Source organism: Geotrypetes seraphini, chromosome 5 (genome assembly GCF_902459505.1).
Source record: "Geotrypetes seraphini chromosome 5, aGeoSer1.1, whole genome shotgun sequence".
Taxonomy (NCBI): Eukaryota; Metazoa; Chordata; class Amphibia; order Gymnophiona; family Dermophiidae; genus Geotrypetes; species Geotrypetes seraphini.
The window spans coordinates 253,951,571-253,976,008 of NC_047088.1; the positions used below are offsets into that span (position 1 = coordinate 253,951,571).

The 24,438-nt window shown below is 45.2% G+C and overlaps 1 protein-coding gene across 7 annotated transcripts in view; it reads right to left on the bottom strand.

Annotated features, from left to right (window-relative positions):
• The window catches only part of PTPN4 (protein tyrosine phosphatase non-receptor type 4), a 272,694-nt gene that overhangs the window by 98,581 nt on the left and 149,675 nt on the right, over positions 1-24,438 (bottom strand). For 6 of the 7 annotated variants that reach the window (XM_033945428.1, XM_033945424.1, XM_033945426.1 and 3 more), the window contains 2 exons: positions 15,117-15,236; positions 827-961 (listed from right to left, as the gene is read on the bottom strand). In XM_033945428.1, the coding sequence (XP_033801319.1) occupies positions 827-961; positions 15,117-15,236 (255 nt within the window). The remainder of the gene's footprint in view (positions 1-826; positions 962-15,116; positions 15,237-24,438) is intronic. The other variant, XM_033945425.1, reaches the window with a different exon arrangement.

A 24,438-nucleotide genomic window follows, 5' to 3' on the forward strand; every position in this document is an offset into this window, starting at 1 on the left:
TCACAGCAGGTATGCTGCTTCTTCACAATGTGCTGATGCACATCACAAAAATCACAGGTTGCCATCCGAGAATGTGGGTTTCAGCTGTTGCACCCTACATTCCTCACCTGGCTCTCTTGGATTATTTCCTGTTCTGAGTTTTGAAGAAATCTCTTTGTGGACAGAGGTTTTCAAGTGATGAAGAAGTCAAGGAAACTAGGACAGCCTGGTTTGAAGGTCAAAAAGAATTATTTTCAAAGGGGTTAAAGTCATTGAAGGAAAAGTAAATGAAGTGTATGGACTATATTTTTTGAAAACTCTTCTTTCCTACTGAGGTAGATAAATTATTGAATGCCCCTAGTACCAAGCTCTGTAATAGGGTAGACACCCCGGAGGATATGGATAAACACGAGGTGGGATCCAGCAAAGCTTAAAGAATGGTCTGGCAACTAACATTTAATGATAGTATAGGAGGAGAATGGTATTGTATAGGAGGATCCACTATAAAAAATGGCTACTAGTTCCCTTGTCGTCCTCATGAGTTCCCGCAGTCTTGCAAGACTGATGCGGAACTTGAGGTAGCTAGTTTTGATAGATCTGCATGGGGCAGGAGCATAGGAAGATTGCTCCTGCCCTGCTTTACTGCTAGACCATCAGGGCTTTAAAGGTAAGCTTTGGAGGGAAGTGGGAGGGAGTCAGGGTGGGGGCCCTAAAGTTATTCACAATTTTTTTAATATTCATGGGGGAGCTGTACCCCTAACCTTTGTGAAAATGAAGGGAGCACTGTATACTTATTGTGTGTATACCATCACAATATACTGTACTATGATAACTACAATTTACTTACTGATTTGGAGTTCCTGGTGGAGAACGTGATGGCAGGCTCTGTGTTTCTAACCTGTCATCAGATGATGAATTCCTGCTGACTATTTCCCAGTCCAACCCACTTAGCAGTTTCCGTATCAGTGGTTTACTTGGGGACCTGAATGAACAAAAGAACATATTCTTAATCAGAATCTAATATAAGATACATGATTCCTTTCACATTTGCAGGCTTTAATGCCATAGAATAAACTTTAAATGTTTAAAAGATTTCCAATAAAGAAACCCGGATATTTTTCTTACACTCAAACTAAATTGCAAGTTATTACAGGAGCACCACTAACTCATAAAGACCTGTAATCCGAAGAAACCTTCTTTCTATTGCACAGAACAAAACAGAATGAATGTAACCCTACATGACAAAGTCCTACCTAAACTGTGCTTGCTTGTCCTCAGAGAAATATCTTTTACATTTAAAGGCCTGACAAACCCCTTCCCAGGCTCCAAAATAGCCCCTCACTCCTCCCCAGCCCATGAGAATCAAAGGCCATCTCCTTCCCCTACCCCAGCCCCCTTCCAAGATCTAGGTAGGCCCCACCAGGTTTACATGATGCCTTTAGTGGTCATTAGGGACAGAAGTGAACCCCCCTTCCTTATACCCCTTGCACTTGGCCTTTGCCAATTGCTGCTGAGATCTCTTGCAGCAGCTTGTGGTACTTTGTGTGGAACTGTGAGCTAACACAAGAGGCTACAGCAGTCATTTTCTAAGGGAAGCCACAAGGGGCCAGAGCGAGTAGATTTTGCTCCTGCCCCCAATGTACGCCACTGATCACCCGGTAGGCCAGAGGAGGGCTTATTGTAGGGAAAGGGGCAAGCCTTTGATTCCTGCAGCAAGAGGGAGTAGGAGCTATTTTGGAGACCAGGAAAAGTATCAGGATGTGTGTGTTTTAGAGGGGTGGGGGGCAGAGGGGAGAAAGAAGTAGAACATAGTTTTGTTGGTCCTAGCCAATATTCAGCCCAGACATGACCCAGCACTGAATATTGGGAGCTAATTTAGTCAGTGAGAGATAATGTTTAAAAGAAACCCCCAAAACACTGGCAGCTGGTGGATGAATATCAGGAATGAGGGGACTATCTTCTCTGAGGGGACTATCTTCTACAGCCCATTATTCTTTGCCCATTCCCTGCTCCTGGGAACACCTACAAGCATACAGCATTAAAAGTAGGTACTATGGCGTCTGAGCATCTATTTCAAATGTGTATATTTGTATAAACTGAGGGAAACATGCACATACGGGGAGAGGGGAGGGAGATTTGTTTTGGCATTTGTTAAGAAATATAGAAGGGTTGATTACAAGTATTTTTATGAGGTGTTTGTAAATTGGAAAGTGGGTGGGAGAAAATAAGTCTTGTTTTTATTCTATTAAGTATATTGTGCTGTAATGATAATAATTTATGTAAATGCATCTTCTTTTGTGCACAGTTGTGCACAGTGCAAAATGAATAAATAATTTTTTTTTTTTAATGTATATTCCCAAGCAATTTAATGAACATCTACGTGAGTGTGAAAAAAAACTATTCTACATGTGCAAATCACTTCCAAAGTGAATGGATTAGTGGAATCTTGCTCTCTGATCTAAACACTAAATAGTTGCTTAAAGCTGTATTCTATCAGCAAAAAGTATAACCAGCATAAACTTTTATGAAAATGCACAACAGTACCATGTAACAATAAAACTTTCAAGCACCATCTGGGTACTCTTTCACCGGGCCTTTAAAAATGTCTGTGATGGTAGGACTAGCTAGCAGAATGATATACAGTGGTGCCTCACACAACGAACTTAATTGGTTCCAGGAGCAAGTTTGTTATGCGAAACGTTCGTTATGTGAAACGCGTTTTCCCATAAGAATACATGTAAAAAAAAATAATTCGTTCTGCAGCATAAAATATGCTAAGATGACATAAAAAAAGATAAATTTTTGGTTATTATTTTTATTTAGATACATCTAAAAACATAATTGTTTTTTAAAACAACACACATTTTTTAAATTTAAAGACAGTCTAATTTTACAGTGAGAGAGGGCAGAGTCTCAGCGGCAAAAACTGGGACTTAACTGTTCATTTTTTTTTTTTTTCTACCGTGTTTCCCCGATGATAAGGCAGGGCCATCAAATAAGACAGCCCCCCCTTTTTAGAAAAAAATGTAAAATAAGGCACCCCCCCGCAAATAAGCCACCCACCGATACCTGCGCTTACCCGAATCGGGTGGTACGGTGGGTGACTCCGTGTGGTCCCTGGCACCCCCGACACGATCGGGGCAAGAGGGAGCTCAAGCCCTCTTGCCCCCCCGACTCCCCGACACGATCGGGGCAAGAGGGAGCCCAAGCCCTCTTGCCCCCCGACTCCCCGACACGATCGGGGCAAGAGGGCGCCCAAGCCCTCTTGCCCCCCCGACTCCCCGACACGATCGGGGCAAGAGGGAGCCCAAGCCCTCTTGCCCCCCCCCGACTCCCCGACACGATCGGGGCAAGAGGGAGCCCAAGCCCTCTTGCCCCCCCCCCCCCGACTCCCCGACACGATGTGCCTCAGGCCCCGCCCCCAGGAGGGACCTAAGGCTCCCGGGCCTATTCTGATTGGCCCAGGCGCCTTAGGCCCCACCAGTAGGCGGAGCTTTGGGACGGATGGGCCAATCCGGCCTCATTCCGTCATTGGCTGCCTGCCGGACAGGCAGGTTTGGCTCCCGTCTGTCCGGCCAACTACAGAAAGGTACGGGGAAGGGGGTTGGGGGTGTCGTGGGGGTCGGCCAGGGGGGTCGCGGGTCGGCTGGGGGGCGGTCGGAGGTTCTTGGGGGGGGCGGTCGTTGGGGGGAGGGGGGGTTTGCGTCGAGGGCAGGAGGGCCTGGGATCCCTCCTGCCCGTAATGTAGTGCAGGGTGGGGTTAGGGGGTCGCCGTGGCCAGGAGGACTTGGGCTCCCTCCTGGCCCGATCGTGTCGGGGAGTCGGGGGGGCAGGAGGGCTTGGGCTCCCTCTTGCCCCGATCGTGTCGGGGAGTCGGGGGGGCAAGAGGGCTTGAGCTCCCTCTTGCCCCGATCGTGTCGGGGAGTCGGGGGGGGCAAGAGGGCTTGGGCTCCCTCTTGCCCCGATCGTGTCGGGGAGTCGGGGGGGGGCAAGAGGGCTTGGGCTCCCTCTTGCCCCGATCGTGTCGGGGAGTCGGGGGGGGGGCAAGAGGGCTTGGGCTCCCTCTTGCCCCGATCGTGTCGGGGAGTCGGGGGGGCAAGAGGGCTTGAGCTCCCTCTTGCCCCGATCGTGTCGGGGAGTCGGGGGGGCAAGAGGGCTTGGGCTCCCTCTTGCCCCGATCGTGTCGGGGAGTCGGGGGGGCAAGAGGGCTTGGGCTCCCTCTTGCCCCGATCGTGTCGGGGAGTCGGGGGGGGGCAAGAGGGAGCCAGGCGGAGAGAGGGCAGTTAAGCGCAGTGCCTGCGTGGAAGGATGCAGCTCGGGCGACTTCGTTGTGTGAAACGAAGTTCGTTGTACGAATCAAGACATAAAGTTCGTTGTGCGCAGCGTTCGCTGTGCGAGGCGTCCGTTATGCGAGGCACCACTGTACTTACTGGCATCTGCTCATTTCAGCTGGGGAAAAATCCCACAAAGTCATGTGCTACTATTTTAAAATCATTTTAAATCTGAGAATTATTTTGCAATGTTAGTTAATACCATCACTCAAATTATACACCTCTTAACTTTTAATAGATTCTAAGTAGTCATTAATGGTCTGACAAAGCATAACCCATTAATAATTATAACTTATCATAAAAATTGAATAACATAAAAATTCACAAGGTCAACTGACACCAGATAGCTGCGAGTGTGTCTCCTTATGAAACTGTTCTGTTAGCAGAGACATCACACATGATGAGACAGTTCTGTGCACTGTTTAGATGGATAAGTAAATAGATACACAAAATTTATAGACAGTCTTACTACAGTAGGCTCTCAGTTAACTGGCACCCATGGGGATTGGCAGATGCCAGATAAAATGTTGTTTCTGGTTGCTTGAGAGTTACTATTAAAAATAGGCCTAATACTATACCCCATACCATACTATAAACTCTATACTGACTTGATATTAATATTGAAATACAGTAAATACAAGCAAATTAAGACAAATAAAAACAAAAAACTGCTTTGTGAATGCAGTGTGCAATTTTAGTTAAATGGCAGTCAAGCTCTTGCTCTCATCCCCTCACCCCACTTGTAGGTACAGAATCTCTTCCTCCCTTTATACCCTTTTCTGGACTGGGTCACTTTCCCTTCCCCCCCCCTTTACACACACATATGTGTCCAGCATCTATCCATCTCCTCTCCCCTTCACCCTGCAGGTCCAGCATTCATGTCCCTTCCTCCTCCCTACCCTCCAGGTATGCCTTCCCTCTCTCTGTGCGGGAAAGGTCTTTCCTCTGCAGCGTTGGAAGTGATACGGAAGAGGAAAGGCTCTACCGGGTCTGGAGGGGGGTTGCCGGGGCTGGAGCAAGGGAGGCAATTTTTTTTTTGCCATGATTTTTTTTTTTTTTTTACCAGGTTGGCTTTAGTTAACCTGATACAATGATCTTTTGTCTGTAATTTTCAGATGAGCACAAAAAAGTGAGCTCTCTTTCCTACTTGATTCACTTTGTCACTCAAATGACAAGACACTGACAACAAAGAAAGAGAGAAATACATAACTATCCTTTTCTCAAACTACTTCAACTGAAATTATGAAGTTGACAGAGAGAGAGGGGAAACTAGAACTTTCAGGGATGCATGTAAAGAGATTATATTTAGTTGAAATGGCCATCCTCCTTAAGAGGTGTGTAAAAAACAGTGTAGGGTATTTAGCTGCAATAGAAAACCCTAGTATATAGGGTATGTATATACTTAGGACGCAATCCAGTTGGGGTTTCAGGAGTTCCCCAATGAATATGCATGAGATCTATTAGCATACAATGAAAGCAGTGCATGCAAATAGATCTCATGCATATTCATTGGGGAAATCCAGAAACCCTGACTGGATTGCGGCCCTTGAGGACCAACATTTGACACCACTGGATTATGGCATAATATCTGAATTGTAACACCACCAAAGAGCTCTGTGTATTTCAGTATAGAGCCCATGTATTGTAACACCTCACAACTCCTTATGGTAACATCTCTACAGAATTTAAGGTATCATAACACCTTCACAGAAGCTCATATATTGTAGTACCTTTGCAGAGGATCAATTAGATCGCTCTGAACTGACTCCCCAGTCATTAGTAGATGTATAGAAGCTCTCAATAAACAAGTATTCAGATTCTAATTTATTTTCATTCACATCATTAGGCAATTCCAGTCCTCAAGAGCCACAGATATCCACAATAAATATACATGAGATCTATTTGCATGCACTGCTTTTATTGTATACTAATAGATCTCATGTAACATAGTAACATAGTAGATGACGGCAGATAAAGACCCGAATGGTCCATCCAGTCTGCCCAACCTGATTCAATTTAAATTTTTTTAATTTGTATATTCATTGGGGAAATCCTGAAAACCTGACTGGATTGCGGCTCTCATTCTTTCCACTATTCACTTCAAACAACTTTCATCTTCTTAGTGTCCCACCTTTATACCCTCAGGCCCCGATGCTCAAAAGTCTGCAGTATAAGAAAGACTGGTTGTAGCCAGTCATGGTAGCAGTCACTGAAAATCCTATGCAAATGCATTATAAGTAGCGCATTAGTATTAAAATCTAATCTAATACAAGATTTCTGAATTACTCTAATATCATTTAGTTCAAGGCAATTTACACCAAAAATAAGCCATAAAGCACAGTTACTTACCGTAACAGGTGTTATCCAGGGACAGCAGGCAGATATTCTTAACGCATGGGTGACGTCACCGACGGAGCCCCAGTACGGACCTTTTTAACTAGAAAGTTCTAGTTGGCCGCACCGCGCATGCGCGAGTGCCTTCCCGCCCGACGGAGGAGTGCGTGGTCCCCAGTTAAGATAAGCCAGCTAAGAAGCCAACCCGGGGAGGAGGGTGGGACGTAAGAATATCTGCCTGCTGTCCCTGGATAACACCTGTTACGGTAAGTAACTGTGCTTTATCCCAGGACAAGCAGGCAGCATATTCTTAACGCATGGGTGACCTCCAAGCTAACAGAGAGGGAGGAGGGATGGTTGGCCATTAGGAAAATAAATTTTGTAACACAGATTGGCCGAAGTGTCCATCCCGTCTGGAGAAGGCATCCAGACCGTAGTGAGTAGTGAACATGTGAACTGAGGACCAAGTGGCAGCCTTGCAGATTTCCTCGATGGGCGTGGAACAGAGGAAAGCCACAGAAGCAGCCATAGCTCTGACCCTGTGGGCCGTGACAGCACCTTCCAGTGAGAGACCGGCCCGAGCATAACAGAACGCAATGCAGGCAGCAAGCCAGTTGGAAAGCATCCGTTTATAGACAGGACGACCTAGACGGTTAGGATCGAAGGTCAGAAAGAGGTGAGGAGACGAGCGGTGAGCCCTGGTACGGTCAAGATAGTATGCAAGGGCACGCTTACAATCCAGCGTGTGCAACACCTGTTCCCCAGGATGAGAATGGGGTTTAGGGAAAAAGACAGGCAACACAATGGACTGGTTGAGGTGAAAACCCGAGACCACCTTGGGGAGGAATTTAGGATGGGTACGCAGAACCACCTTGTCATGGTGAAAAACAGTGAACGGTGGATCGGCGACCAGTGCATGCAGCTCACTAACCCTCCTGGCAGAGGTGATGGCAATGAGGAAAAGCACCTTCCATGTTAGAAGTTTGAGCGAAGTTGTGGCAAGAGGCTCAAAAGGAGGTTTCATGAGGGCTGATAAAACCACATTCAGGTCCCAGACGACAGGAGGAGGCTTCAGAGGTGGTTTGACATTGAAGAGGCCTCTCATGAACCGGGAAACCAGAGGATGAGCCGTGAGAGGTTTTCCGAGGATAGGCTCATGAAACGCAGTGATGGCACTGAGGTGGACTCTGATTGAGGTAGACTTGAGGCCAGCATCGGACAGAGAGAGCAAATAGTCCAGTACAGTTTCCACCGCCAATGAGGTGGAATCGTGATGATGCAGGAGACACCAAGAGGAAAACCAGGTCCACTTCTGATGGTAACATTGGAGAGTGGCCGGTTTCCTGGAGGCATCCAAAATGCGACGGACAGGCTGAGACAGATTCTCTGGAGAGGTCAGCCCGAGAGAAACCAAGCTGTCAGGTGGAGCGAAGACAGATTGGGATGTAGTAGAGACTGATGCTGCTGTGTAAGTAGAGTAAGAAACACAGGAAGAGGAATGGGCTCCCTGGAGCTGAGCTGAAGCAGGAGGGAGAACCAGTGTTGGCGAGGCCACCGAGGAGCGATGAGAATCATGGTGGCCCTGTCCCTGCGGAGTTTGTATAACGTCCGCAACATCAGAGGGAGTGGAGGAAAGGCATAGAGGAACCGATCCGTCCAGTCGAGCAGGAATGCATCCGGGGCCAGACGGTGAGGAGAGAAGAGTCTGGAACAGAACTGGGGCAGCTGATGGTTGTGAGGAGCTGCAAAGAGGTCCACCTGTGGAGTGCCCCAGCGAGCAAAGATGGAGCGGAGTGTTGGGGGGTCCAGAGTCCACTCGTGAGGTTGAAGGATGCGGCTGAGATTGTCGGACAGGGAGTTCTGTTCGCCCTGGATGTAGACAGCCTTGAGGAAGAGACTGTGGTCCATGGCCCAGGTCCAGATGCGGAGAGCCTCCTGACAGAGGAGGCGAGATCCGGTGCCGCCTTGCTTGTTTATGTAGTACATGGCGACTTGATTGTCTGTGCACAGGAGAAGAACCTGAGGGCAGAGAAGGTGCTGGAAGGCCTTGAGAGCATAGAACATGGCTCTGAGTTCCAGGAAATTGATGTGATGTTGACGCTCCTGAGGGGTCCAGAGTCCCTGGGTGCGTAGATCTCCCAGGTGAGCTCCCCACGCATAGGGGGAGGCATCCGTGGTTATGATCATGGAGTGAGGGGGTAGATGAAAGAGTAGACCCCTGGAAAGATTGGAGGAGTTCAACCACCATTGAAGAGATTGCTGAAGAGACGATGTCACAGAGATGGGATGAGAAAGAGGATCCGTGGTCTGTGACCATTGGTTGGCTAGAGTCCACTGAGGTGTCCTGAGGTGGAGTCGCGCCAGAGGAAGTACATGGACTGTCGAGGCCATGTGGTCCAAGAGGACCATCATCTGTCGAGCTGGGATGGTTTGATGAAGGAGCACCTGACGACAGAGGTGGAGCAGGGTCCGGTGTCGGTCAAAGGGGAGAAACGCCCTCATCAGAGTGGTGTCGAGAACTGCTCCGATGAACTGAAGTCGCTGTGTGGGAAGCAGATGCGACTTGGGGTAGTTGATCTCGAACCCCAAGAGATGGAGGAAAGAGATGGTGTGATGAGTGGCTTGCAGCACAAGTGGAGACGTAGTTGCTTTCACCAACCAATCGTCCAAGTAGGGGAACACCTGGAGGTTGTGAGACCTGAGGAAGGCCGCTACCACATTAAGGCACTTGGTGAACACCCTGGGCGATGATGCGAGGCCAAAAGGTAGTACCTTGTACTGATAGTGGCGTTGCTGAATCTGAAAGCGGATGTAGCGACGTGAATTCAGATTGATGGGGATGTGAGTGTAGGCCTCTTTGAGGTCCAGGGAACATAGCCAGTCGTGTTGAGAGAGAAGAGGGTAAAGCGTGGCCAGGGAGAGCATTCTGAACTTCTCTTTGACCAGACACTTGTTGAGGTCCCTGAGATCGAGGATGGGGTGGAGGTCTCCTGTCTTCTTGGGAACCAGTAAGTAGCAGAAGTAGAATCCCTGACCCCTTTGGTCCGGAGGCACTTCTTCGATGGCATTGAGAAAAAGGAGAGATTGGACCTCCCTCAGGAGGAGGGGGGTTTGGGAGGAGTGAGAAGCAGACTCTACGGGAGGATTGTCTGGTGGAAGAGTCTGGAAGTTGAGAGAGTAGCCGTGGCGAATGATGTTGATGACCCATTGGTCTGATGTGATGACCTCCCAACGGCTGAGGAAGAGTTGGAGGCGTCCTCCGATAGGCTGAGGAAGAGGCAATGATGTTGGGAGACTGGCTATGCCCTGGAGAAAAGAGTCAAAAGGGCTGAGATGATTTTGACGGAGGTAGAGGCTTGGCAGGTTGGTGAGACTGAGAGCGAGCCTGAGTTTGATGTTGTTGCTGAGGTCGGCGTGGCTGCTGTTGAGGCGGGTTGAGAGGTCTGGCCGAGAACCTGCGCTGGTAGGAAGACTGCTGTCTGTAGGTGCGAGCAGGTGGAGTCTTCTTTTTAGGTTTAATCAGAGTGTCCCACCTGGTCTCATGTGCTGAAAGTTTCTGGGTTGTTGAGTCCAGGGACTCTCCGAAGAGTTCATCACCCAGACAAGGTGCGTTAGCCAGGCGGTCCTGGTGGTTAATGTCTAGGTCAGAGACTCTCAGCCATGCCAAACGGCGCATGGCCACCGCCATGGCAGATGCGCGAGAGGTCAGCTCAAATGAGTCGTAGATGGAGCGAACCATGAATTTCCTGAGTTGGAGGAGGCTGGAAATATGTTGCTGGAAAAGAGGGACCTTACGTTCAGGAAGATATTTCTGTAAGGAGGAGAGCTGTTGCACCAGATGCTTCATGTAGAAGGAGAAGTGGAAGGTGTAGTTGTTGGCTCTATTGGCTAACATGGCATTTTGGAAAAGGCGCTTACCAAATTTATCCATGGTTTTTCCCTCTCTGCCAGGAGGGGTGGAGGCATATACACTGGAACCCTGAGATTTTTTCAAAGTAGATTCCACCAGGAGGGACTCGTGGGGTAATTGAGGTTTGTCAAACCCTGGGATTGGAATAACCCGGTACAAGCTATCCAATTTACGAGGGGATCCAGGAACCGTGAGGGGAGCTTCCCAGTTTTTATAGAAAGTTTCCCGTAAGATGTCGTGGACGGGCAACTTCAGAAATTCTTTGGGAGGTTGCTCAAAGTCTAGGGCATCGAGGAAAGCCTGAGACTTTTTAGAGTCGGACTCTAAGGAAATGGAAAGAGCTGCTGACATCTCCCTAAGGAATTTGGAGAAAGAGGATTGCTCTGGTTTTGAGACGGTGTCGGTCATGGAGGGTTCTTTATCGGTTGATGAATCGTCCTCCTCGGTACCGTGAGGGGAGTCTTCCCACAAATCTGGGTCCCTAACGTCGGGGTGCGTACATTTGGACATCGATGTGGAGGGCTCGGCATGGCGGGTCTTTGAAAGAGATTTGCCTGAGCGCACCGAGGCAGTACCGGGTGAGGAAGACCGATGTCGTTCCTGGGACCGGACAGGGTCGGCAGCATCACGGGTATGTACTGTAGGTGTTTCTGCCAAGAGCACCGGCATGGAAGTATTAATCGGTGCCGAGGGGGTCGACACCGATGGGACAGTGTGAGGCTCGGACCGGTCCTGTACCGGAAGGTGCGGTGCCAGCAACGCCGGTAACAGTTGTTGGAGCTGTTGTTGCAGCTGCTCCTGTAACTGTGTTTGGAGTATGGCCGCGATGCGGTCGTCCAGGGGAGGCACCGGTACCGCTTTTTTCTTCTTCGGTACCATAGGTGCCGCTCTACACTCCGGCGATGAGGAGGTCGATGATGAGGCACTCACCGAGATCGGAGCGGAGCGTTTGCGGGGCCGGTGCGGTGCCGGGAGGGCCGGTGTCGCAACCATTGCAGGAGGGCGCTCAAGGGAAGTGGGAGGCTTCTTAGCCGGCTTACCTGAGCCCAACGACCCCGAGGAAGGGTCCGGTGGTGTCGATGTCGTCGGTGCCGACTTTTGTGGTGCCGTCGACGTCGCAGCCGGTTCCATGGCAGATCTGGTACCAAACAAAATATTTTGCTGGATCTGCCGATTTTTCAAAGTACGCTTTTTAAGCGTAGCACAGCGGGTGCAGGTGTCAGCCCGATGCTCTGGACCCAAGCACTGGAGGCACCAATTGTGTGGGTCGGTGAGGGAGATCGGGCGTGCACACCACTGGCACTTCTTAAAACCCGGTTGAGGGGGCATGAAGGGAAACACGGCCTCCGCAAAATTGAATCCAGAGGCCTGTATGGTGGCAACAGGCCCCGCCGGGGCCGGCCTGAAAAAATAAGGAAAACTCGATGATTTTTTTTTTTTTAAAAACAAAAATAAGGGAATCCGATAAGAAAAATAGGAAAAAAGTGAGAAAATACGCGAGCGGGAAGGCAAAAATTAGTTTTTCAACGGCCGTTGAAAACACATGCGTCTTCTTCGCTCCGCGGAAACGAAGAAACTGGGGACCACGCACTCCTCCGTCGGGCGGGAAGGCACTCGCGCATGCGCGGTGCGGCCAACTAGAACTTTCTAGTTAAAAAGGTCCGTACCGGGGCTCCGTCGGTGACGTCACCCATGCGTTAAGAATATGCTGCCTGCTTGTCCTGGGATAATAATTCTATGGGAAAATACAATTCCTTGGATAAAAAGATATCTTTGTAATTATTTAATGAAAAATGCTAACTTTATAATCTATCATATAAAAATGTTTTCAACATTCTATGAAACTTCTAATAACTAACTTCTGTCCTTATCTCTATAGGTAAATCATTCCAAACAACAATAGCAGCATTTGTAAAAGAAGAATTAAATTGACGTTTAAAACGTATACTTTCAAAATTGGGGAAACTGCAATAAAAATGTATTACTCAATCTATTAGATGAATAATGCAAACGTGAAAAGAACAAAGTGAGATGATCGGAAGCCTTGGCCTGTTTAATATGATGAATCAGACAAGCAGTTTTAAACTCTATATGTTTCTCTATAGGCAGCCAATGAAGTTTCTTATAAAATATAGAAACACTATTGTATCTCTTCAGACCATATATCAATCTCACTGCAGTATTTTGAACCTGCTGCAATCTATTACATATAATTTGCATGCTATTTGTGCTGAGCCGAGCCTGTCAAAACAAAATTGCTCTCAACCTGGAGTTGGGTTTTTTTACCAGGTTCCCAGAGCTTTGTGCCCTTACTCATCTTTATTACACTGTTCCCTTGCCTCATTCATCCTCTTTTTTTAGCGTGTTAAAAACTTGGTTGTTTTATGCTTACTGAAAGGAAAAATTTTATAATGTACTACGTAGCTAGAATGGGACTATTTTATATGAAGTGGGTTACAAGATAGGTGACTTGGACTGTATATTTTGGTTTTATGGTACTGGTGGTTGTAAATTGTTCCTGATTTTGTTGTAAACAGATTTTAATCTTATTGATATCTGCTTTGAAATGATATGGAAAAGGTGGAATAGAAATATGGAACCAAATAAAATCCTATCTTGCTTTCACTCATCCTATCTCCCAATGTTTACTTTGGAGTATCCCTACCACTTATTTTCTCATCACCCCTCTTTTCCAGCATCTCTCTCCTTTATCTTCCTGTTCCCTTTCTTATGTCCAGCATCTCCTCTGTGTCCCTATTCTCCCTCACCATGTCCAACATCTCCCATTTCTGTGTCTTCACTCTGTATCCAAATTCTTTTCTCTGTCTCCCCAGCACCCCAATGGTCCAGCAATCCCCTCTTGTTTCCCTACTTCTGCTCCCCACAACACTACCATATGGACCAAGCCTTTTTTCCTCCCTGATCCAGAATCTGCTTTCCAACTCCCTGCCCTCAAGTATAGCATTTTTCTTACCAGCCCTGCAGCGACAATAAAACAGAAAGGAAGCATTGGGCCTTTGGTGTGCTTTAAAACCTTTACTGTGTCCCAATTCCTTAGGGTACCAGTTTCCAACCAATCTGAATCATTCTTTGGAAAGCAACAGTTATTAATCTTCAATAAAGTTCCTGCACTTTGATCATCATCTCTGCAGTCCTTCTTTTGGTTTTGTTGTTTGCCTTTCACTGCTGACCCACTGGATTCCTATTTGTTTTGGCCAATCCCTTTGCCACATTGTTCAAGTTTCTGGGGAGATGGAACCGAGCCATCAACAAGTGAATCCTTTCTATTTTATTGTCACTCCCATTGCTGTAGGTCCCAGGGTGATGTGGCAGTGGTTGGCCAACAGATGGGGAAGGAAATAATTGCTGGACTGAGGTTTTTGAAGGAAGAACCACTCCTCAGTTCAACAGCTGGCAGAAAACCAGCACTTATATTGCCCAGTTTTCTGTCTTGCCATCTGCTGGCCTTATATGCATGAACCCAGATAGGTCATTTAAGTAAAGGCCATTTGGTAGCCATGCCACTAGATCAAAATTATCCTGTCAACTTGAATTTAAAAGCCCTGAATTAATGGATATTTTTATTAATATCCAGTTAAAGATAATTGGATAAATATCTGTTTAAAGTAAAATTATCATTTGAATACTAATCTCATTAACAAGTAATAATAATAATAAATTTATTCTTTTATACCGCCATAACCAAAGGTTCTAGGCGGTTTACCCTTAAGAGCTGGACAATAAGCAAAATACAATAATACAGTAAAAAACACAAATATTTGTAAAATAGAATTTCAATAATAAAATTCTCATTAAGTAATAAACTTATCGAACAAAGTGGTCTTAATTATTTTCCAAAAACAGCAATAGGATAACATAGCTTGCTGAATACATTTACCTAACCAAGATTGTTGCCTACCAGCTTGAAATGCCAGGGTCCTATCTAAGAAGGTCTTATAGCTACACCCATTAATTTTTGGCTAAGCAAATAAGTAGAAGTTTCTAGTTTCTCTTGATGGTCTATACCAGGAGTAGGGAACTCCGGTCCTCGAGAGCCTTATTCCAGTCGGGTTTTCAGGATTTCCCCAATGAATATGCATTGCAAGCAGTGCATGCAAATAGACCTCATGCATATTCATTAGGGAAATCCTGAAAACCCAACTGGAATACAGCTCTCGAGGACCGGAGTTCCCTACCCCTGGTCTATACAATACAAAATGAGGAAAAAGGTAAGATGGAGACAATCCCGATATCAGCTTAAAGCAGATACAGGAAAATTTTAATAATACTCTTGCCTCCAAAGGCAGCCAATGAAGTAAACGATAATATGGACTAATATGGTGGTTCTTTTTTAAACCAAAAATCAATCGAACAGCTGTATTCTGAATTTAACTGGGTTAGAAGAAGAAATATATTTCAGTGTTACATACCAGTCAATGAAGGTCATTCACAAATTGTATGTACACACAATATGCTAGTGTAGCAAGGAAAGAATAAACAAAGATATAATTGACAAGGAAAAATAATAATATAAACCATGCTCATAGCAAATGTGATATTACCTTAGAGGCTGCACACCACTTAGTATCGCTCTTTCTGGCCCACATGTGCCACCATTTCTCATGTGTTCTGCTGAGAAAGCACTTCTGGGTAGTTGCTGCATCACTTCCTTCCTATGCTTCCTGAAAGGAAAGATGCGACACTGCAACTGCCAGCTTCTTCAGCAAGGACATGGGAAATTTACAGCATTTTAGATCTCAGTCAAGAGCAACTGATGTCATAATGCTATCAACTTCACAAAATTAAGAAAGCAAGAAAAATGTATACATAGGAAGCACTAACACAAAAAAGTTGCCAAAAAGATAGCATACCCGAAAAGATTTTGTTACTGTTAAGCAAGCAGTCAGTCATTTTTAACAGCTTTGTTGACCAGTATAACTATATTTCTTCTAATAATGTTCAGAAATAGAGCATAAAATCAATTTATGCTTGTATTACCATACAGGTGGTATATATTTATCTACAAATGTTAGTAAATTGATTTGCTACTTAACAAAACTATTAGTAAATTGTTTATTGGAAAACCATGTAGCGTTATTTTATGATACTGTGATATTTGGAATGTCTATGAGAAAAAAGTCAGATATCATCGTCTAATAATAAACTTTTAATGATCATGACGGGAGTTGCCATCCAACATATTACTAATAATTGGAAAGATTATAGGAGGCTTAATTTTAATTTTTGGTGGAATTCATTATGTCACATATATAGAATGGAAAGATCATTAGCGGTACAGAAGGGAAATTATAAAATTTTATTAAAATATGGGATCCATTAACATCTTTTTGTCATGATTAAATGCCATTTTTCTATTAATTATACACCATTTAGTATTGGGTGGGGGGAGGGTTTCAAGTATATGATCTTATAATGATTTATGGGCTTTGAGGGAGGGTGGGGGGGGTTACATTTGTATTTATAAGATATAATGATAAGATGTTCAAGTGATTAAATTAATTGTGTTTATTATGAATTTCTGTACACTTGATGAAAGTTTAAAAATGAATAAAGAATTTTAAAAAACAAACAAACTATTAGATAGCCTAAGTCATCTACATCTGGAGCTACTGTGCGTTACTTAGCACTTAAAGTGAGATTCAGGTGCTTAACTCCAAGGGGAGACCATGCATGTAGGTCCTCACCCTGGTCCACATCAGCACTTACTCCCTGATCTACTTCATACGAACCGCATTGCCCTTGACTGAGGTTTCACTTTGGGAAAGAGGAAAAGCATCCTCCTCAGTGCCCCAACTGTCAAGAGTCTGGGGGAGATGCAGCTCTTCTTGGCGGAAGAGATGCAGAAACACGAGAAGGCTGTGTGGCTGGTTGCTCTCCAGCTGACCCAGAAAGCGCGCTAGTGCCGCTGACCTAGGCTTAACAGAGCAAGTTCACAAAGTCAAGGGTAAAAGGCATAGAGGACCAAGAACCCCTTCAAGAGGAGGGTTAGAGCACTTTCTTTTTGATTTGGGGCCATCAGCACCCTTACCAGGCACTGGTGCCACATTCCGGGAGTCCAAGAGACTAAAGTCATCTCCAACCACCCCAACAATCTCTTCACAGCCTTAATGAGGTAGTGAAGAGGTAAAATCTAAGATCCCTGCCTCCCCTTCTTGCACGGCAGAATATGTGGCACAATGGCGCTCTTCCGGAGCCCAATTGGAGCAAGCTTCACATGAATTCATGAGAGAGTATGAGAGCAGTTTAGAATTTAAGAATGTACCTGGAGCAGTTGCAGTGCTGAATTTTTGCCACCATGCAATACAGATAAGTAACAATCTTCTTATCTATGCAAAGTTTTCAGGTCTAATGAGAAGCAGGTGGCAGAGACAGTGAACATGCTATGATGGTCTCATTTGCAAATGGCTCCGTGAAAAATCACTAGAGTTCAGGTTGTGGGTCTGAGCGTTCACCTAATAGCACTTTTTGAAGCCAGTTTGATAGTGTAATTTTACTATATATATCATATTTATTATTATCTATTTAAGGTGATCAGTAATACATTAAAATATAAACACAAAACTGTCAGATTCAGACCCCACCCCCCACGAACTGCCCTGTGGGCTGTGACAGCTCTACTCACAGACCACTGTGAAGGAGTGCTACAGCCTGCCTCAGCTCCTCTAATGTTGGCTGGAAACCAGAGAGGACCTCTACCACCAGGAAAGCTGCCTCTTCTGAATCTTCAGCTGCTACCAGACTGAGCCTCAAACCCTGGGACCAGGACCCGAATGCCTCAGGGAAGGGGAAGGAATATGCAACCAACACTGTGTGCGCTCCGAAGGAACGCAATTAGTGTCCATACAGCCTACACTAACACTCCTGATCAAATCAAGGAGTGAGCCAAATAGTGTCAATATGTGCTAATGACCGCAAAACTGCTTTTGAATACTGGCCTCAATGTTCATCATCTAAGAATTGCATCAAACAAGAAAGTTGCTAGTAAGACAAAAAGGAAGTCACACAAGACATATGCAAGTAAAAAAAACAAAACAGGAGAGCAATAAGGTAAAGCACAAATAGAAAGTAATTACCAACAAATATCCCCCCCCACGATTAGAATACCGCATTTCTTGCTCTATGACGCACTTTTCCTCCCCAAAGTGGGTGGAAATAAGGGTGCATCTTATAGAGCAAATACCCAACCCCTTCCCCCCCCCCAGTTACCTTATTTAGTTCCTCCAATGGTCCAGCCAGTGTTTTCCCTAGCGCCTTTTAGCCAAGGGCTCCACCCAACTAATTTAGGTGAGCGCCCAGCTATCATCTTGGTTGCGAATCCTGCTACTGCCGCCGCTGCTCAAACATTTTTAAAAATCCCTCTAACTGACTTGGGGATTCCCCAGGCTGACTTGGCACAGCCCGAAGAGCCACCAGAAGTTCAGTGTTCTGCCTCAGCCTGACTTTTTTTTTAAAGGGCCAGAAAGCGACTTGAATCCATGCTCTGGGGCTCTAATGGTAACACTGTGCGTGCCGGCTTCCCTTATTCTCCTCCAAAAACGGAAGTTACGTCCCGAGGGGGGGTAGGGAAGAGAAGGTAACCCGGCACGCACTGTGTTACCGTTAGAGCCCCGGAGCATGGGTTTAATTCGCTACAGGCTAAGGTGAGAGATAGGGCAGCGACGGAGGGAAGCTTTCAACTTGCTGCTCTTGTTTGCTTCGGGCCTTCCTCGCTGCCGGGTCCTGCCTTCGGGAAACAAAAAGTAGCCAAGACTTGGCAGCGAGGAAAGCCCGAAGCAAGTAAGAGCAGCAAGTTGTAAGCTTCCCTTCATTGCTGCCCTATCTCCAGCCTTAGCCTGTAGCGAATTGTGAATGCTGCACTGCCGGGGGGGGGATAGGGGCTGCTGATGCTGCATCCAATTGGGGAGGGGGAAGAGAAATACTGCTGCACCCAATTGAGGGGGAGGAAGAAGAGAAATGCTGATGCATCCAATTGGGGAGAGAGAGGGAAGGAGGGAAAAGGAAGACCAGGGAAGGGAGAGGAGAGAAAAGAGAGATGCCAAGACCATGGGAGGGAGGGAAAGGAAAGGAGATACCAGACCATGGAGGCGGAGGGAGAGAAATCAGGGCATATGGCCTGCCTGCCTGTCATTAGGCCACTATGCCTGCCTGCCTGCCACTAGGCCTGCCTGACCTGTGCCCTGTCCCAGCCTACCACTAGACCAACAGGGGGGGGACAGGGTGCAGAGCCTGGCAAGAAGTGTGGGGTTAGGTGTAGAGCCTGGCAGGGAAAACTTGGTTCAGAATGGTTTTTTTCTTGTTTTTCTCCTCTAAATCTAGGGTGCGTCTTAGAAGCGAAAAATACGGTAGTTTTCTAAAACATATTTAAAATTCCCCAGTTTAGGTCTTCTTTCTTATTCTCATCTGTCAGAAAGTTGTGCAGAGTCTGTGATATTTCACATTTTTCAATTACGTCTTTCCCTATATTAATCAGTATCCCTTTGGGTCCCATAAAAGATGATGCAGATCTCTCTAAGTGGTCAATTTACTGAAGTCCACTAAAATTAACATATATAAATGTGGTGCTTATCTCACAAACTAACAGACAATATTAATTACAGTACATGCAAATGAAGCAGACCTTAAGGCATACATAGACTAGTCCAAAAACTTGGCTATGAGTCTTGAGGCATACTTAAAGTTTTGTATTAATGAATCTGCTCAGTGTGCAGCAGCAGCTAAGAAAGCAAATAGAACATTAGGAATTATCAGGAAAGGAATGGAAAACATAAATGAGAATGTTATAATGCTTTTATATCATTCCATGGTGTGACTGCACCATGAATACTGTGTAAAATTCTGGTCACTGCATCCCAAAAAAGATATAGTAGAATTACAAAAGGTACCAAGAAGGGCAATTAAAATGATAAAGGGGATGGGATGATTTTCCTATGAGAAAAGGCTAAAGCGTCTAGGGCTTTTCAGCTTGGAAAAGAGATGGCTCAGGGGGAGATTATGATAGAGGTCTATAAAATATTGAATGGAATGGAATGATAGACATGAATCGCTTGTTTACTTTTATCACAAATACTAAGACTAGAGGGCATATAACGAAACTACTGAACAGTAAATTTAAAACAAAATCAGAGAAAATATTTCTTCATTGAATGTTTAATTAAATTTGAATGTGTTGCAAGCCGTTAGCTTAGCAGGGTTTAAAAAAGGTTTGGATAATTTCCTATAAGAAAGTCCATAAGGCATTATTAAGATGGACTATGGAAAATTCTCTGCTTATTTATAGGATAAGCAGCATAAAATCTGTTATACTCCTTGGGATCTTGCCAGGTAATTGTGACCTGGATTGACCACTGTTAGAAACAGCATACTGGGCTTGATGGACCTTCGGTCTATCCCAGTATGGCAACTCTTATGTTCTTAAGTAGTTACAGCAGCAAAAATATATGCACAAATAAGCTATTTTAGTTTTGCATTACTTTAAATCAGCTTTTACATAGAAACTATCACAAGCAAATTTATGCATGCTAACACTTACCATATATACTCGAATATTTAAGTGCCTTGAACCCATCCCTCCTTTCTTCCTTCCCTTCCTCCCTCTTTCCTGCCTTCTCATCTTACCCAGCCCCCAATGCTACTACAGGCCTGCTTGAAGTCCTAGTAGTCCAGCAGTGAGCATAGACAGAAGCAACCCTTCCCACATCCTGTTCTATCTGACTCTAAACCACTTTGCCTCCCCTCCAGCCTCCCTGACCCCTGCAGACCTTACCTTTAAAGCCCTGGTGGTCTAGCAGTGAAGCTGAACAGGAGCGATCTTCCTACTCTCCTGCCCCAAGAGAGCTGTGATCAAAAAATAGCTGCCACAAGTTCCCATTGCAGTCTCGCAAGTGTTTGAGGCTTGTGCAGATGAGGACAGAGCTTGCAGGGATGGGGCAGTGATAGGGACAGGACAGAGATGGAGATAGATCCCATGGGGATGGGGACAAATTTGTCTCTATGACATTCTCTAATTGTACCTCTCCAAATGATCTCCAGCACCCAAAAGACTGATGAAATCTGCTCCCAGACCTCCACATATGCTGAGAGCCTTCCTCCTATCTTCAGGGGGGAAGACTTTGGACCTGGTGTCATTGTGCCTTCTTGGAGGATAAAGTGGGGCGAGAACCGGCAGCTTGGCTTCACCTAGGCCCTGTAAATCTCTATCTTGATCCCTGATAGGATCTCTTAAGATGAGGCTCCACCTGAGTATTGACAAAAGTGCCTGGAATTATGAAAATTAAACCACCCAGAATCTCTAAAGTTTCTCGGTCTGCTGTGAAGCAGAGTCTGGCTGGCAATCTTCCAGGCTAGCCATCAGACTGTCCAGACCTTTTCAGAACAACATCTGTCCTTTGAAAGGGAGTCTGCCAAGAGTAGCCTTGGAGGTGGAATCCCCCGTCCATTGACTGATCCAGAGCATTCTGCGGGCTAATATTGAATAAGCTAAGACTTTGCTCATGATTCTGGTGATGTCATAGAGAGCACTGGTCACATAATCCACCCCTGCTAACAAAAGCTAGGGTAAAGGATCATTCTCTGCCAGAGTGAGTCCACGCATCTTGGTACCACATGCATGTTGCACAAAAGAGGCTGCTGCAGCTGCTTTGATCCCTAAGATCAAAGCTCCAAACTGTCTTTTTAGGACCACATCCACTTTGTGATTCTGTGTACCCTTCAATACCATGCCTCCTTCACTTGGTAGAGATCCACTTTAGACTGGATGAACATCTGTTAACACTCCTGTGACATAGCATATACCAGGGATCTCAAACTCCCTCCTTGAAGGCCACAATCCAGTCGGGTTTTCAGGATTTCCCCAATGAATATGCATTGAAAGCAGTGCATGCACATAGATCTCATGCATATTCATTGGAGAAATCCTGAAAACCCGAATGGATTGCGGCCCTCAAGGAGGGAATTTGAGACCCCTGGCATATACAGTTGAAAAATGCACTCAAATCTTTCAACAGAGGTCAAACTTGAGTATCTAGAGTACTAAAGTACAAACATTAAAGACCTCTTCATAGGAATTTCAAACCCAGATCCTCAGCGACACCACACTAGGCTCAAAAGACTTTCATTTGCCTAGAGATTCACGTGTCAAATCGTCACTGGATCTATTATTTATCAGATAATGTGGTCAAGAAAGTTGGTGTGAAAGCAGTAGGGATTCAAGCCTTGAAAAAACACAGGGTGAAACAAGTCGGTGAATATATCCCTAGCCTAATGACCACAAAGCTAAGTACCATTAATATATATTGTGAATTAGATTTTAAAGACTAGACACTTAATAAATAATAGATCCAGTGACGATTTGACACGTGAATCTCTAGGCAAATGAAAGTCTTGAGCCTAGTGTGGTGCTGCTGAGGATCTGGGTTTGAAATTCCTATGAAGAGGTCTTTAATGTTTGTACTTAAATTAATACTCTCATAACGGAGATAGCATATACAGTAACAGTAAATGACAGCAGATAAAGACCTAAACAGTCTACCTAGTCTGCCTAATAGGTACACACATTCTTAATTCATGATTAAATTGTCTTTCTTTACCATTTCGGAGATAAAGACCATAGAAGTCCACCCGGTACTATCCTTAGGTTCCAATTACTGGAGTTGCCATCGAAACTCACTCAAGCCTATCCAAACCATCTTGTCATTTATTGGATACAGACCGTAAAATGTCCCAAAAAAATATGCGACGTGTACAACTAATGCAAAATGAAGCAGTCAGATTAATCTTCGGACTAAAGAAATTCGATCATGTATCACCCTACTACCGGCAGTTGCATTGGCTACCGATGGAAGCACGCATAAAGTTTAAATTCACCTGCTTCTGCTTTAAAGCGCTAAACGGACTTGCCCCTAAATACATAATTGACCTTTTCTTCTTCTCTGCCAACAGATACAAGAGAAGCTTTCATTCCTACTTCGTTTCCCCCCCAGTTAGAGGTTGTAAACTGAAAAAACACCATGAACACCTTCTTTCACATCAAGCAGCATTGTGGGGCAAAGACCTAGATCAACTGCTTTCGCCCACTACTTATGAGGAATTCAGAAAACGTCTAAAAACTCAAATGTTCCTAAAGTATCTAGACAACTGACCCACTCATCTTCTTTCTCCTCCATAGTGATTCCTCTGTCCTATTAATCTCTTTCTCCTCAACAACGCATTTCCGGTCCTATTAACTCTCCTCTTCCCCCCTCTTAAATTCAATCAATTTGTACCTCGCTTAATCTATTGTAAACCGCATAGAACTTAACGGTATTGCGGTATATAAACTGTTATTATTATTATTATAAAAGTTTTCCCAGCATTGTCCTCATTACTGGAGTTTCTGTCAAATCCCTCCCCAGTCCATTCTAAACTGAATTGCTATATATGGGACACAGACCATGCAAGTCTTTCCAGTACCAGGCTTAGTTCTTCACAGCCAGACTTAGAAAAATAGGCATATTATGGCAGATAAAGGCCAAATTACCCATCCAGTCTGCCCATCCACACCATATCTCCTCCTCTCTGTAACAGATCCCATTTGCCTGTCCTATGCTTTCTTGAACTCAGACACAGTCTTTGTCTCCACCGCCTCTACTGCGAGACTATTTCACGCATCTACCACCCTTTCTGTAAAAAAGTACTTCCTGAGCCTATCACCTTTTAACTTCATCTTATGCTCTCTCATTCCGAAGCTTCCATTCAAATGAAAGACTTGCCTCATTCGTATTTATGCCATATAGGTATTTAAATGTATCTATCATATCTCCTCTCTCCCGATTTTCCTCCAAAGTATACATAGAGATCTTTAAGTCTGTCCCTATATGCCTTATGACAAAGACCAGCAACTATTTTAGTAGCCTTCCTCTGGACCAACTCAATCCTGTTTATATCTTTTTGAAAGTTTGGTCTCCATAATTGTACACAATATTCTAAATGAGGTCTCACCAGAGTTTTATAAAGGAGCATTAATACCTCCTTTTTTCTTACTGGCCATACCTCTTCCTATGCACCCTAGCATCCTTCTAGTTTTGCCGTCTCCTTTTCAACCTGTTTGGCCACCTTAAGATCATAACACCCAAGTCCTGCTCCTGTATTGTGCACAAAAGTTCTTTACCCCCTAATCTGTACCATTTCCTCAGAATTTTGCAGCCTAAATGCATAACCTTGCATTTCTTAGCATTAAATCTTAGCTGCCAAATTTCAGATTATTCTTCAAGATTTGCTAAGTCCTTCCTCATGATACAGGCTAGTCATTGTTTTGGCTACCTTTAGAGAACCCTCAGGAGCATCCCAGTGCTCCATGACTAAAATACTCATATCAGGATGCCAGGGAAAAGACGTGGGTTGCGCTTGCACTCCTCTCAGGACACCGATTGGAAGGGGTCTGCTGGGAATCTAACTGTAACTCCCTCAGGGAGCCAGCAATGAGCTCTAAAAGCACTGAAGTCTTGAACAGCCGGCATACTGTGGGATCCTCCCTTTGGTCGACAGTCCCCACTGCTTCCTATGGACTCTCTCTTGTTTACGACCCTAAATCGCCCAGCAGGGAAGATTTGATCTGCAACATCAAGGGCATAAAGATTGATTCTGAGTCCCTGTCAGAAAGGTCTTCTTCCAAGGACCCTGATGTGCCCTGGGAGCCCAACCCCATTGCGTGATCCCTGGCTCATTGCTAGACCTCCTATAAGGATCCCAGCTATCCAAATAGGCTCTTCAAATTAACAAATTCAGGAGAAAAGCCTGTACTAGGCAGCTCTGAGTTCCCTTTAGGTAACTCCACCTTATGTCTCTTGGGCTTCATGGTTTCCACACTCTTACACTTAGGTATGCCGC